General features: G+C 39.5%; 1 protein-coding gene across 1 annotated transcript; it reads right to left on the bottom strand.

Annotated features, from left to right (window-relative positions):
• Window positions 1-2,029: 2,029 nt before the first annotated feature.
• Window positions 2,030-16,469, bottom strand: ECSCR (endothelial cell surface expressed chemotaxis and apoptosis regulator). Its single transcript, XM_083358355.1, has 7 exons — window positions 16,367-16,469; window positions 13,337-13,384; window positions 10,466-10,588; window positions 9,061-9,159; window positions 7,268-7,304; window positions 2,277-2,359; window positions 2,030-2,075 (listed from the first exon to the last, which is right to left on the bottom strand). The coding sequence occupies exons 1-7, from the start codon at window positions 16,422-16,424 to the stop codon at window positions 2,065-2,067; spliced, it is 459 nt and encodes a 152-aa protein (XP_083214481.1). The 5' UTR covers window positions 16,425-16,469; the 3' UTR covers window positions 2,030-2,064.
• Window positions 16,470-16,748: the final 279 nt, after the last annotated feature.

Here is a 16,748-nt window from a genome sequence, read left to right as displayed (position 1 = left end):
CTGCTAAAAGACAAGCTACAAATCTTTATATCAAAATAAATTATTTTTAAAAAACTATAATCTATTTTTTCCTAATGAAAATACATGGTGGCACATACATGAACAACAGATACAATAAAATCAGAAACTAATCAGCTAAGTATGAAATCAGGACCTCAATTAAAAGCCAAATTAAATAATACATAGAAATATTGCCAAGTTATTTCTTAAAATAACTCTTTATAAGTCATATATAAAAAAGATTTTTAAAAACTTGAAAAGGACAATAAGGCAAAAATATATATCCTTGGGCATGTATTTTAAATACTTGATGCAGGAAAAAAACAGTCAAAAAAACAAAATCAGACTATTATCATGAGCTGGTAAGGGAGGCTTCTATTCTTTGGTTTAGTGCAGGGGTAGGCAATCTCGGCTCTTTTATGACTCATGGACTTCAACTCCCAGAATTCCTGAGCAGCTGGCTCAGGAATTCTGGGAGTTGAAGTCCATGAGCCATAAAAGAGCCGAGGTTGCCTACCCCTGTTTTAGTGGGATTGCAGGAGCTTTGTTTGGAACAGAGGGTCAATTTGGGTCTGATAGGATTAGGCAAAGAGAAGAGCTGGGTTGGATCCTAGTCATGAATAAAAGACAGGAAGAGAAAAGGGTGCAGCAACCTCCATTTTGTTTATTATATTTATTTTCTCCACCACAAACTAATGATAGGTGTAACAAGTAGTTTTAAAATCAATACCATAGCAAAGATATCAAATGTGCTGAAAACGTCTGTCATTTAGGATCAACCAAACCAACAATAAATGAACAAGCAGTTAATAAATACTTTGCAGACTAGTATCTGGTAGAGCAACTATAAAGGCCTTGAGAAAAATATGCAGAAATTCTGATGCATCTGTAAAGATCAGAAGAGTGTAAGCGGTGGTACTTCCTGTGATTTTTACTTTGAAGAAGCACATTAAGAAGATTATTGATGCTTTTTTGAGCTTTCAAGATTTCAAGGACAAAGCTTCTTTACATAAGCATGATGTGTAAAGAGAAAAGACACTCTGATAGAAAAAGACCAGGCAAACTCCATCCCTATCTCCTGAAGATACTCTTTCAAAATCAAATAGAAAAATATCTGTAACAATGACCAGAATGTAAATAAGGCAATGGCCCTCAATAAGATTTTCATCTCAGAGATAAATGGAAATGCATCTTAAGACATGCTACATGATTTCAGGAAACTAAATTGAAATTGTTAGCTCAATCTAAAGAAATAGTTTATGATAGAGCAAAAGGAAATGTCCTACTCTTTCATGGCCCCTTGAATTACAGCCTACTCCTTTCAATAGGTGAGAGCTTTTGAAGGGGCTGGAAGATATTTGGGGAAGGGATAGAAGCCTCTGCTTTCACAGTCATTATTATACTGCTGTTTTCTGCATCCAACCCTCAGTTTCTGGGCTCAACAGACAGTTGTTGTTAGCTGCGAAGTCGTGTCCGACCCATCGCAACCCCATGGACAACGTTCCTCCAGGCCTTCCTATCCTGTACCATCTTCTAGAGTCCATTTAAGCTCACAACAGACAGTAGAGCAGCAAATAATAATAGCCCAACGGTAAGATGCAACAGGAGTCCTGTGTACATCTCCTATAGATTCAGATAGCAATTATTAGGAAAGTCTGCCTAAGGCCCTGAATGCTCTTGAGAATATGATGCTGGGCTATTGGATCCTGCACGTCCTTTGAAGCATGCAGGAGTATGACTGCAGCAACTCTTAAAACCATATGCATCTTTTCCAGATTGCTAGCAGCTGCAGAAGACCCACATATAATCCGGTAGGAAGGTCAGTCTACTTTAAACAATTAAAGATACAAGTTATGTTTGTGCCCCCACGCCCCACCCCCCAGGATCCAAACCACCTTTTTGCATTCAAATACAGAATATAACACTGATGATAAAGCAATTCAGATAGTTATATTCCAAATAGTAACAGCTTAATGCTTTGCTGAATTCTCTCTGCATGAATACATACAATACAAATGAAATTGCTGGTGTTTATTGTCCCTCCTATTCTTCATGAGCAATTACCTACACAAGATCTAGAAAAGAAAAAGAAAAAGGCAAAATTAGTAGACCTCTGACTTAAGTAATTGTTAACTGGGAACACTAATACTCCTAAGATATTTGTGCTGCATTAAATTTTGCCATTCTAAAATATGAGCATGTTGCGTTTCTCTGAATTACTTGAACAAAAGAAAAACACTTGAACAATATTTGGGACCATGTCCCCATCCTCTTACTTTTGCTGCTGGTTGCACTTAAGTCCTTCATGGAGACCAACAAAGCATTCTTATTGCCATCTGTACTATCGGCATCAGAACAGCTATCAAAGAAATAAAAATGCATCACATTATTTCTCTGGTTCCTTCATGAGAAAATATGTAAAGTAAAATAGAAGGAACTAGCCCAGTAAGCTAGGAATTATATACAGTATGTTCTTTTGTTTTAATGTTGTTCTGCCATCATATGATAGTATTTAAAAAAGAACAAAATCATATAATATAGTACTATATTAATATCAAAAGGGACAGGGTGGCTCAGTGGGTTAGAACGCTGAGCTTGTCGATCAGAAGGTCGGCAGTTTGGCGGGTCGAATCCCGAGTGCCACGTAGCAGAGTGAGCGCCTGTTACTCGTCCCAGCTTCTGCCAACCTAGCAGTTCTAAAGCACGTAAAAAAAATGCAAGTAGAAAAATAGGGACCACTACAGTGGGAAGGTAACAGCGTTCCGTGAGCCTTTGGCGTCTAGTCATGCCGGCCACGTGACCACGGAGACGTCCTCGGACAAGCGCTGGCTCTTCGGCTTTGAAACGGAGATGAGCACCGGCCCCTAGAGTCGGAAACGACTAGCACGCGTGTGTGGGGGAACCTTTACCTTTTACTTTATATTAATATCACAAAGTAATGAAAATAGGTCTTCTCTCTTTCTGAAATATTGACAATATTTGGCTCAAGAAGCTTGGTCCAAAATTTTAAAAGTGCTTTGGTTTTAAAACAAAAAATATGATGGGGCAGATTATGAATTATATGGTGGTTAAAGGGACCGGAGCAGAAACCATGAGATGGTGAGTTCTAATCCAGCCTTCAATATAAACCAAGCTGGGGGGCTTTGGCCCAGTCACTCTGCCAGACCTAGGAAGAAAGGCTGGACAAACTATTCCTGAAAAATGTTGCCAAGAAAACTGTTGCTAGGAATACATACGTGCATATTTTATTTGCTTTAGGAGTAACTATTTTCACTTTTTTTTCCCTTAAGTAGGCTATTCAGCATAGATTGGGGGGAAAATCGCTACACATGTAAATAAGAAATAATTAGAATGCCTGGAACAAAAATATTCTGGCTGAGAACCAAACTGTTTTCAGACCAGGTGAAGATTTGGGCCAGGAGCTGATTTCCTCTGCCGATCTGAAAGATATCTTATCTCCTTGGACTGTGCAGCAGCACTTTGGATCGATTGTGTACAGTTACAGCACCTGTCTGCTCCTCTTTAACATGGTTGCATCTTTTCATTAGATCACGTGTCTCCCCTCAGTCCTTTTTTGAAATTGAATCCTAAGCACGATACAATTCTAGTATCTCCCCTGCAACCCCAGAGGAATATCCCTCACAATACTTCTGAACTCTAAATCTGCTTTGGGCCTTGGCCTAAGGATAGATTTTGGGGGAAACATGAACAATCCTCAGCTGAAAAGCAGTGGTTTCTGTTGAACTTCCAGCTTTTTTCTCATTTTTTTTATTACAATAAACGAACAACCCAAAAATTATACAATTCAGTACAAAATAGAAATTAAGATATAGATCAGGGCTTTTCAACCAGTCTTACGGGTACCACCTGTGGTACATTGGCACCTGGCAGGTGGTACGTGACCATCCTAGAAAAGTGGTAGCGGGGGAGGGGAACGAGCTGAACCGGTGGCAGCACCGCACAAGCCTGAGTGACAGATGGCTGGAGCTGCAGGGCTGTCAGGGCTCAGCGGAAGCGCCAGGATCAGCGCCAGCCTTCAGCTGGAGGTCAGCGCTGATCCTGGTGCTTCTGCTGAGCCCAGAAGTGCCGATCAGCTGGAATGTTGCAGCATCCCCAGGATCTTGTGATTTACATTCAGATGCTTGGCAACTGATTCATATTTATGATGGTCACAGTGTCCCATGGTCATGTGAAGTGACCAAAAACTGCAGCAGCCACCCAGCAGACGGGGGGGATAAAAACAAAACACTCCCCCACCTCACCCCGACTGCCAATCCTCAACAGAAATGCTCACAACAATGGAAACCTTGGACAGGAGGAAGAGCGCCACCAGGAGGGCAGGCAAGTGTCTTGCTCAACTGTGGCTTGGGGGGCACTTTTTTCAGTGCCATTGTAACAGTCCTTTTTTTTGGTCATCAGGTTTTTGACACCTTGCTAGGCGACTGGTGGTACTCGAATATTGCCATATCCTAAAAGTGGTATAATGGGTGAAAAGGTTGAAAAGCCCTCATATAGATAACATTCCCTAACAGTGTTTTGCCAAACCTCAATTTGGTCTGAGTAAATCCATAGTTGCCAAATTATATGAACTCTCTAAATTGACATTTAATGGGAGGGGTTTTTTTTGTAGCAGTCTGGACAGCAATGTCCCATAGGACAGTTTAACAATTTTCTTTGATTAAAAAAGTCCTATGATAATTAAGGTTGATGAGCGCAGGTCTACACTATCCATCTTCTGTTCCATTTCAGCTATCTAATATGAGGATGTATCATGGAAAATCAGAAGGATAAGACCAGACTGTTGATATTTCAGTCTGAGAAAATATGTAATTTTCACTACAGGGTGCCTCCGGTCAGGGAATGCCGACTGGCGGCCCCCAGGGGGAGAGCCTTCTCTGTGGGTGCCCCGGCTTTGTGGAACCAACTGCCGGTGGAGCTCCGGACGGCATCGGACCTCCGAACTTTCCGTCGTGGTCTGAAGACCCATTTGTTTGAATTGGCCGGTCTGGCCTGATGGGGGAGCTGGGTTTTAAATTGTTATTTTAGATTGCATTATTGTTTTTTTAATTGGGCACTGATTTAATCTTTGTTTTAACTTTTGTATAGTATGGTATTTTTATTTATATGCCCTGTGAACCGCCCTGAGTCCCCAGGGAGAAGGGCGGTATATAAATTAAATAAAACATAAATAAAACATAAACTAACCAAGCTCTTACCAGTCACAGTTCAGCTCTTAATGCAGCATGGGGGGGCATACCTCCAAAATAGCCTGCAAGAGCTGAGCTTAAATTCATTCTGGGGTGGGGCGATAATCTTTATGGTTATGGAATTTCAATTGGGCAATTATTTTCCCCTTAAATACTTTAATGGCCACTGGAATATAATTGCTGCCTGTACTAAACAGACAAAAAAAGGAGGGGGCACTGCCATGCCGTTCTCTCTTCATTGTTATATGGGTTATATGGGATATCCAGGAAACGTGTTGATAGACAACACCCAGATGCTCGTAATTAACCAATTATATTTCCTTACAATTACTTTAGAGGGACGCGGTGACTCAGTGGGGTAGGATGCTGAGCTTGTCGATCAGAAGGTTGGCAGATTGGCGGGTCGAATCCCGAGTGGCGTGTAACAATGAGTGCCTGTTACTCATCCCAGCTTCTGCCAACCTAGCAGTTCAAAAGCATGTAAAAATGCAAGTAGAAAAATAGGGACCACTGCGGTGGGAAGGTAACAGCGTTCCGTGCGCCTTTGGCGTCTAGTCATGCCGGCCACATGACCACGGAGACGTCCTCGGACAAGCGCTGGCTCTTCGGCTTTGAAACGGAGATGAGCACCGGCCCCTAGAGTTGGAAATGACTAGCACACATGTGCGGGGGAACCTTTACCTTTTACAATTACTTTGGAAGACCAGAATTCTGCTTTTTAACTGATTAATTTCAAGGTCTTGCTCTGACATAATATTACCTAGCTGGAATGAGAACAACCTTGCAAGCATTTGCCTCCTTTTGTTAAGTAGAGAATTGACTTTTAAATGGGAATGGGACAACTCAGCCTGGTCGACTTGTTCTGGCCGACTCCTCTGGCCATCTCACCCCGGCCGACTCTCCACAAGCCAACTTACCATGGAACAACTCAATGTGGCATAACTCAAGAAAGGGACAAGTGAATTGAAGCGGGCCTTGTCTTGCTTTAGGTTTGAACCTTCTCAAATTAGAAGTCCTCAAGGCTGGGGTGAGCCTAAGTGTGGAGTCCCAATGGTCTGTCGGCCAAGGCATGCACTCCATTGGCTAAGCTGTGGAGCAAGTGCAGCACTCCCAGATAGTCCCTGGATGGGATGCAGATTTAGGGTGCAGTGCATCTATGAGAGGAGGCCTGCTGCCGCTGTTTTTTCCTGGCATGCCCAATGCGAGGGCCAGCAACTCCGCTGACATCCAGCTACCGGTCCCACCAGATGGCTGCAGCGAGTCAGCTGGGGTGAGTCAACCACAGCGAGTTGCCCTGGACCCCTTTCAATTATCAAAAATTCCAAGGCATAATAACCTTAGAAGTCAATGTTACCTGTCATGCCATTTGAGATGCTAATTAAAAATGGTTATTTCTCTAATAGTTAGAGGAGAGGAGATCCAGTAAAATGCTAGAAGTAATGAATATAAAAAGTTCCATAACAGTTAACCAAAGGAAGTAGAAAGCTTTTTAATGCAACAATTTCCATTTTCAGCAGAATGTTGGGAAAAAAAATGCCAGTGGGTTCAGGATTCTGCAAACGGTTGGTACGATAACTCTCTAGAACCAAAAAGGAACAGATCTAAATTTGGTGTAGAAGAAGCCACACACACACACACACACACACACACACACACACACACACACAAATACTGGGTCTGAAAATGGGTCAGATCTCACTAGTGGTGGCAATGAAAACAATTTTTAAAAAATCAGCAATCCATCTTTGTAAGAGAATAGTCCCCAAATCTGTATTTTAGGTAAAATAATTTTCTCAGTGAACAAACATCCTCAATGTCAAATGTTTCATGATAGATTTTTTTTTATTTACTATAAGATAAATAGATTGGTTTGAAAGATAAAATTGTCCAATCTCCAGGAAAAAAAAGTTAGATTTGTATTAGAAATGCTGCATCATTCAGAGAGGGACAGAACTGAATTCAGAAAGAAAAAAAGAAAATAGAATTTATCCCAGTTAACAACATAATAAAGAAATGTCTTTTAATCAGAAAGAGGACATTACGGTATTAAAGAGATGTACCTGTATGATACTGTAGAATGTTGAAGTTTTTGTTTATCTGACAAGAAAAGAAAATATATATTACTATTTTATATTAGAAATTAAAGATATATACAAATAAACACTCTTCTATTTAGCAACAGCTCCTCCAACTTTTCTGGATTGTATTTTTTCAGCTCATTCTCTCTAATCCAGCCCATTATCAAACTCAGGCAATGTTCACAAGTACCAATTGGTTCCTGGAACTGGATAATAAATAGATTCCCATCTACTCTTATGTTGTGAGGGGCCAGGAAAGAGTCTACTATTACACAAACACATATACAGCTTTGGATCATTCACTCACACATAGCTTGCTTGTCAGGCCACACAGATCTCACAGCAGCCCTTGCGTCCTATCCGTGTTTTTCTGATAAATGTGGCTAGCTAGAGCACACAAATAGGTGGGAAACAAGTTTGTTGTTAGTTGCGAAGTCCTGTCCGACCCATTGCAACCCCATGGACAATGTTCCTCCAGGCCTTCCTGTCCTCTACCATCTTCTGGAGTCCATTTAGGCTCACGTCTACTGCTTCAGTGACTCCATCCAGCCACCTCATTCTCTGTCGTCCCCTTCTTCTATTGCCCTCTCTAAACTAAAGAATGGCATGATCAGGGCAACTTGAATCTTCCAGAGGGACACTATTCCAGAGGATAAATGTCACGTTGGAGAAGGCATGCCATTTATGTCCCATCAAATGATACAGATGAGAGCTGGAGTGTGTGCTATAAAGCAGAGGCCCCCAACCATTTTGTGCCATGGGCTGGTTTCCAGGAAAACAATTTTTCCATGGTAGTGGTAATAGTGGTACCGGTAGTAGTAGTGGTGGTGGGGGAATTGTTTCATGCAATACTTTGATCCCACATATGTGCAGATGAAGCTTCACTCACACAGCCCAGCTCCTAACAGCCATACACCGGTACCAGTCCATGGTCTGGGGGTTCTGCTATAAAGAGCTTTATGGGTCACAACCAATAATCTTAAATTGCACCTAGAAGCTTACTGGTGATCAGCAGAAGTATTACATGGACATACTAAGATGTGCCCATAATTGCCCGCATTGCTGGCTTTTGGATCAGCTACAACTTTCAAGTGATGCTTCCAGAGCCGCCCCACCTGCAGTATATTGTAATAGTCTATATGCAAGGCATCAAACAGCACTGTACTAGTCTTGAAATTTTCCACAGAGGTTCAGAGCTCTCTTTGATGCCTTTGTCAAGAGACCAACTGTGACTGAAAGCCTAAGAGACATGGATGCAGAGAAAGTTAATGAAGTAAATAGCTGAATGAAGTGTTCTGTACCTTGCTTTCCATTTAGCCCCCAAGACACTCTGATTGAACAAAATGTGAATATCAAGGGTCACTCTGATTTGAGGACAGACTGTCAGTCACTGAAACCAATATTTCCCCTCCTTTCCCTTCAACCAAAATATTTACAAGAGCAAGCATTGATTTTTCAAAATTCTGTTTTAGTGTATGTAACACAGCTCCTCAGATACATATTGGAGGCAGAGTTTCATGGAGGACTTTGAATCAGAAACAGAACATATAAGAATTTTCCATTCTACTCTTAACTGCTTTGATACCAGAAATAATAGGAAAGAAGAAATATAAAACAAATACTAAGATGAGTATCTAGTCAAGGAAGCAAATAGGAAAAACAAGGGTGTTGTCAATAATTCTAGTATGAATTTAACTAGTTAAAATGAAATTAGCAATCAAGTATGACCTACTAACATGGATGATACTGCAACAACATTGAACACTGTTACATACCTGTTACCTTTTTGCAATGACGGCAATTGAATTTTATGCTGACCATGCTGACAAGGATTATTACAATCACCACCAGAATGACAATGAAGATGATGATACCTAAGTGGGAGTGGAAAATATCCATAACTTTTCTATTGTATATCATTAGATACTAACAATGTCAAAGATTGCCAATACCCGCTCCCTCAGTGGTGGGATTCAGCCAGTTCGCAACAGTTTGACAGAACCGGTAGCTAATTTTTTGTTGCTCAGGCCCAGAATGGACTTCCGGAAGTGGCATCCACACAGAGAACCGGTTGTTCACATATTTGAATCCCACCACTGCCCTTCCCTCAAAGGGAATGTAACCAAAGATGACCTGCTCAACAATTCTGTCCTAACAAATATTATTATGATTGCTCAAAAGGGGGAAAAGGAGAATATCAGTTTTAACATGCTCATCTTCTGAGTTGTCATGCTCAAAACTTGTTCTGTACCAGCCTGCTACCGGCCCTGCAGAAAAGGCAGGGACAACCCCTTTTACAAGAAGGCAAGAGGCTGGAATTAAGCCTGCCAAATTTATTAACATAAAAACACAGAGCAAAGAGAGCAAACACGAACCATGAAACAGGAGCTTTTCAAGCGGTTGCCTTCAGCAAACCAGCCCTCCCACACATTCCCCTTTTATACAGTTCAGGGCGTGGCTTCTCTCTGCCTCCTTCCGAGGTGCCCCATTGCCTTCCTCTGTTTACTCCTGATTGACTGCCTCCTGCGTCGGGCGTCCTTGAACGGGGCCAGCTGTGGGTCATCTTCATCCACGCTGTCAGGCTCACACAGCTGGGTCTCCGTCGTGACCAGGTAGGAGGGGCCTGGCTGAGGGCTCTGTGGAGCCTCAATATTATTCTCAGCAAGCTCTTCAACACCCCCCTCCTCCTCCTCTGAGTCGTCCGACCCAACTGCCGAACCCACAGGCTGACCCTGAATCACAACAAAACTAAGCAATATTGGAGAAGGGTACAAAACTTAATAGTGTGAGCTAAATGAGACCAGAGATCTATGTTGAATTCTAATTTGTCCCAGGAATCAGTTTTAAGGTTTTATTGCCCTAGAAATCTTAATCCTCATGAGATCCAGGGCTTTTTTTCTCATAGAACACTCAGAACGGAGTTCTGGCACCTTTTTTGGATGGAACCTTATAGGGTAGGCAAGGCGGGTTGTATGACATGTGTGAGTTCCGGCACCTTTTTCTTTTACAAAAAAAGCACTGATGAGATCTAATGGCCACACACACATGATTAACTTATACAAAAACTGATAGGTGAAAGTTTTACAGGGGAAGAAACAAATAAATCAATGTCAATAATATTAAACTATTTCCATTAATATTTCTAAACAAAATGAAACTTATGCTGCCATGTCTACTCACTTAATGCCACCACTGTTAATGCTGCGGATCTCTCTTCTGCAGGATAAGAGGTAGTAGGAAGATCTGGTTTTACATTCTGGAAATCTTTTGTGAGAATCATCCATTTAGATATACCTGTGGACACTTGGAAAAAGAGGATACAGAGTAATAAAAAGAGAAAGCAAATATCTCTTTGTTTATACATGAAACAAAGAGAAAGTAAATCCTTCCATTATTTAGACAGATTTGAAGGTAAACCATTGTCCATGGAGGTGCTCCTTTGGGGAATAAGTGAATTGGGCTGCTATAATGAATCTCACTCTTCAGTTGGAACTGAATCAGCATGGCAATGATTCCCTTTTACTTCCACCATTCAGTAGGAATACCTAACCAAGGCAGAAAACCTTAAATGAAGATTTTGAAACTTGTTCAATTATGTTAAACTAGGATTCCTAACTTGTTGGTTTCCTAGCAAGCCAGAAACAGAACCTAAGACTTATTTTTGGCTTTAAAAGATTGGCTTGTTAGAAGAGCAAAGAGTCATGAATCTTCTTCAAAAATAATACCCTAAACAAGCAAAGTGGGACTGACTAAGCAGTGTAGATCAACAATGCTATTTTGTCCCAGTAAGTAAAAGTGTCAAGGAATACTGATTTATTCTGACACACACCAGATCAAAATAGTTAGCTAGTTAAGAAAATATTGTATGATTCTGCTGCAGCAGCCTTGCTTGCTAATCTCTTCTTCCTAGGCCCAAGATGCTAGAGATGAAATGTACAGCATAACTTTAGTTGGCACTAGCAACATGGGACAAAAAGAGCCTAATGGAATATCAATAATTACATTTTTTTTCTACTAGTGTTGTCTCTCACACACAAATATACTCATAGACACAACATATTGGAAAATAATTTAGATGCAAGCTAACATCAATTAAATTAATTAAATTTTTTGACTCCTCCCCAAGATGGCTGCAGAAGGAAATCTTTCTCCCCTACCAACAATCTGCCGCTTTTGCTCCCTAAACTGGCTCGATGGCAGTGTTGCTCCCTAGATGTGAATGGGGAACATTTAAGAATAACCCAAGATGACTTTTGAATGGCTGTGAACCCATTTGGGAAGGGGAGTTTTGAAGATTTCAGTTCCCTTGGGGAGCTGTCTAAATGTCATGGGCATAAATCTTCCTGTCTGGCATTTTGGGGGGAGGGGTTAAGTGTGCCTGGGTCCTAATTTCACTTTTGAAATTTGCTTTGATTTTTATCTTTAACAGTAGACTTGCCAAATGCTGATTTGTTTCAATCCCCTGTTGAACTTTAGCTGTTCTCTCTTTTTTTCCTTTGATTTATGCTGTTGTTCTAAATACCTTTCACTTTAACAGGGAGTGCTTGTTGATGGTGAAGTGCTTCCATTTGATTTATACTAATATTGGACTCTCACCACAGGGTTTTTGTTATCTTTTTAATTTGCAAAATACTTCCTGTATTTTTCTTTTAATCTTGAATCAAAATATCCAGAAAATACCTTTTCTGTTTCCTTCTGCTTCAACTTCTTTATTCTCTGGTTAAACTTCATAGAGCATATACCTATGGAGATATATTTAGCTAGACAACAACGGATAAGAAATGGTATCAAGAATCAAATGTGGATATTTGATCCAGGATGAATTACTCTTAACTTTTGGAATGATTTGGGATAGATAAAATAGACAGGTAAATTTTCTATAAGTTGATTACAGCAACCCTTTGCTAACAGAGGGTTTGGAAACTCTAATCTTGTCCTTTTTATTATTATTGTTCTTCCTTTTAACTATGTTGTCATTAATGTAGCATATAGATGACAATTCTATAGTTTGCAAATGGATTTACCAGTTAAAAAAATGGGGGGATTGTTTTGCAAGGGGTTGTAGCAATGTATTAATATTGTAGCAATGTATTAATCAGTAGCAATGTATTAATCAGTATTCAATGGTGGAGATAATATGTGTATTTGTTTTCTTTTTTAATGCACTTTTTAAAATGTGTTGTGCGCTTTGTGTCTTTTGTTGTTGTTTTTAAATTTTTTGGAGTTTTGTACTTTAACTTTTCTTTGAATAAATAAAAATTGTTTAAAAAATTAATTAAAATTGTTTCTCCTCTTTCTCTCCTGAAAGTTGAGTACTTTTCCAATTGTTGGCAACTGTTAAAATAGCTATTTTATGTAGGTTTTTTTGGATGAAGGATGCTTAAACAGCTTTTGCTTTGCAAAATAGAAAGCTGTTCAGTTATCAGTTCACCAATAACCACTGGTGTAATATATAATAACAATAATAACAACATGCTGCATGTATACAGATTTTATAAAATTCTTTTAATAGTATGCATGCTAATTAATATGTTGTGGGCTGTATAAAGGCAGGGAAAAGCAGTTTTTAAATTTATAAATGAATGTTGATTTCCTATTTTGGATTATTGTCATTGTTTATTGCTGTTTTCTTTTGCTCCATTTTTACTAGAGGAAAAACTGGGGGGAAAAGAGTGTGAGAAACGGTCCTAAAACAGGACTGAAGGATTTTGACCAACCATATAACAATTTTTTTAGCTATTTTGATAATAATCTAAATATCTTAAAGTGCTTTTCCTCTTATAAACCAAGCTAGAATCTTTTAAATATCATAGGAGAACACTGATTCTGCGATGCTGTCACAGAACTTGCTTGGAACTTAGTATAATAGGCTTTGCAAATAAAAAGGAAGGTATGAAGATTAATGTTTTATTTCAAGGAGAGAGAAAAAATACATTTCAAGCTAATTTTTACCCACCAGGTTAATATATAAGACTTTTGTTTAGTTTTCAAATAGTTCTAAATTGAGAAGAAAATTGTGTTGTTTAATAAATAGTAACAGCTGTCCTCTACCTGCCAAGGAAGGAAGGATGACACTGCTGTTCTCCTTGGATTCAGGACCTACAAGCAAAATGAAAAACGAAAAGTACGTTCTTAGAAGGCATTTGAAGGAAAGTTCTGGTTTTCATAACTGTATGTACTTAAAGCAAAACTCATCTTCTCCCTCATAAATACTGAAATGGCCTATTTCAATAATGCCCACTTCGTCCCATTCCTAAGCTACTAGTACTTCGGTTTCAGACTATTGAGGCATGATCTCTACTTCACTTCTGGCCCTTTCAACAAATATTTCCCATGATCTTGAAGAGAACGTCTTCCGATGTGGCATGCCCAAGCTCGTTCCATATCACCTCCCCTCAGATTTCCATAAACGGTGTGTGGTGTGGTTCATCACACCCATATTGAATATAACTCTTTAATTTCTGCTTTCCCCTGACATTTTTTAACAAATCCAATAAGCAAACACGCTACACATGGATTCTGTTTAATATTATTTTTTGATACGAGCCTTTTGAAAATAAAATTTATTGTTTTAATTTATTTAAACAACTTTCTTTCGCACTAAAAGGAAATATGTCTCTGAACTCTTATTCGGTTGATGTAATTGTTATTTGATTTCTTTGCTGGGAAGATAAAGCATGTCACAGTTTCCCTGATTTTGAGAGTAGTTAAGACCATTAGTATCCTAATGACAAGAAGCCGATACTTCAAGAGTAGATTAAAGGAAGGATAGAAGCAGGGTCAGTTCAGGACACAAAAGAGGTTTGCTTATCCCTTAAGAATAGTCTTACAAGAATCATTACTCTAGACTAGAATGGAGCTTATGCTTAAAATTCTGCAAGCTATTCTACAAGCTAGACTCCAGCAGTATGTGGATCAAGAACTACCAGAAGTACAGGCAGGATTTCGAAGAGGCAGAGGAATTAGAGATCAAATTGCTAACATACGCTGGATCATGGAGAAAGCTAGAGAGTTCCAGAAAAACATCTACTTCTGCTTCATTGACTATGCTAAAGCCTTTGATTGTGTGGATCATAACAAACTCTGGCAAGTCCTTAAAGAGATGGGCATACCAGACCATCTTATTTGTCTCTTGAGAAACCTATATGCGGGCCAAGAAGCAACAGTGAGAACTGGACACGGAACCACTGATTGGTTCAAAATTGGGAAAGGAGTCCGGCAAGGCTGTATACTGTCGCCTTACCTATTTAACTTATATGCAGAGCACATCATGAGAAAGGCAGGGCTAGATGAATCAAAAGGTGGAATTAAGATTGCCGGAAGAAACATCAACAACCTAAGATATGCAGATGATACCACTCTAATGGCAGAAAGTGAAGAAGAACTAAAGAGCCTCTTGTTGCGGGTGAAGAAGGAGAGTGCAAAACTTGGGTTGAAACTAAACATTAAGAAAACCAAGATCATGGCATCTGGCCCTCTCAATTCCTGGCAAATAGATGGGGAAGAAATGGAGGTAGTGACAGATTTTATTTTCCTGGGCTCCAAGATCATTGCAGATGGGGACTGTAGCCAAGAAATTAAAAGACACTTGCTCCTGTGGAGGAAAGCCATGGCAAATCTAGACAGCACACTAAAAAGCAGAGACATCACCCTGTCAACAAAAGTGCATATAGTCAAGGCTATGGTCTTCCCAGTTGCAATGTATGGCAGAGAAAGCTGGACCATAAGAAAGGCTGAGCGCCAAATAATTGAAGCCTTTGAACTATGGTGCTGGAGAAGACTCCTGTGAGTTCCTTGCACTGCAAGGCAATCAAACCGGTCAGTCCTAGAGGAGATCGACCCTGACTGCTCTTTAGAAGGCCAGATCCTTTTTTTAAAAACTTTTTAAACTTTTTAATAAAAAAAAAAGAAGGCCAGATCCTGAAGCTAAAACTCAAATACTTTGGCCACCTAATGAGAAGGAAGGACTCACTGGAGAAGAGCCTAATGCTGGGAAAGATTGAGGGCAATAGAAGAAGGGGACGACAGAGAATGAGGTGGCTGGATGGAGTCACTGAAGCAGTAGGTGTGAGCTTAAATGGACTCCAGAAGATGGTAGAGGACAGGAAGGCCTGGAGGAACGTTGTCCATGGGGTCGCGATGGGTCAGACAAGACTTCGCAACTAACAACAACAACAGAATGGAGCACGATTCGAGAGATACTATACTTAACTTTTTTCTGATATATATATATATATATATATATATATATATATATATATATATATATATATAATTTGTTGATTGGTGGTGAGAACAGCAGTAGTGACAGTTCTAGGCTGAACACAAGTGGTCTTCCACTCTTTCTGGCTTTGTGACATCTTGCTGAGACTCGATACATAATAAGGAAGTTTTTCAAAGTTATTGTCTCAGCTACCTAGGGCAGACGTGGTGCATATGAAGTCATATCTGCACCAGCCTAAGAAAAAGTATTTGCAGATGACTCACTATGAATTCTAATTTGCTTGAGATTTGGGCATCAGATATGCACATAAAGTCACTTTTGGTTCTATCTGTAAGTTTCTAAAAAATATGTTATTTATAAATGTTATACATTAATTTAATTAATTAAACAATTAAGTTACGGGGTAAATAAGCCATTTTCCTCCACCCTTGCTCCAGTCTACTTATGTGTAATGAGCCAATTTGTAATGTCAAGATTCAGAATCTCTATTTGTAGTACAATATGAATAGCAAGAGATTTCCAACAATTAACAACTCTTTTGACCATTCACAAATTGAGAGAAACTGCTTTAGCTTATTTCTTGAAAATTTATGAAGCTGATTTAAGAACTGTAAAAAGAACATAGTTGCATCTAGCTCAGCAGCATCAAGAACTCTCCAGTAAACAAGTTAGATTAGACATTTTTTAATTGTAGCTGTCACAGAAAAAAAAGCAAGCTAACCATCTACTCTATTGTTGAACTTTGATCTTCTATCTAACTGAATGCAATTAAGGCTGCAATTGTTCTCTTGCTTATTAAAGAACTTCATGAAGCTTACTACTGAGTAGACATATGATTGGTCAATATAATACCTTACCTTGGAGAAGAACACAGTGACATATCCACAAAAATATTAACATTTTTAAAGATATCATTTTCTTCCACTTGCCCGTCCTTAGTTCCTTACTGTCCTATTCATTCTGTGGTTGGGGGGAAAATGGGGTGAACTTTGACTGTGTGAGTTGATTGTCCCAGGGCTTCCTGTTAAATAATAGAAGGAAGCAGGCTCAATCAACAAGAGGACTGACGCTGTGGAATTCCTCTCTTGCCTGTTATAAGTTTGAAGGATGTGAGAGAGAATTAATCAGCACAAAATAAATTTAATCATCATTGTTGTAACTCTACATACTTCCAGAGTACCTATTTTCTGAGGATGATGTTATGTGGTGTATTTAAAAATCACACTTAAATATGAGGAT

Source organism: Vipera ursinii (genome assembly GCF_947247035.1).
Source record: "Vipera ursinii genome assembly, chromosome: 3".
NCBI classification, from domain to species: domain Eukaryota; kingdom Metazoa; phylum Chordata; class Lepidosauria; order Squamata; family Viperidae; genus Vipera; species Vipera ursinii.
This window is presented reverse-complemented; position numbering and strand designations above follow the sequence as displayed.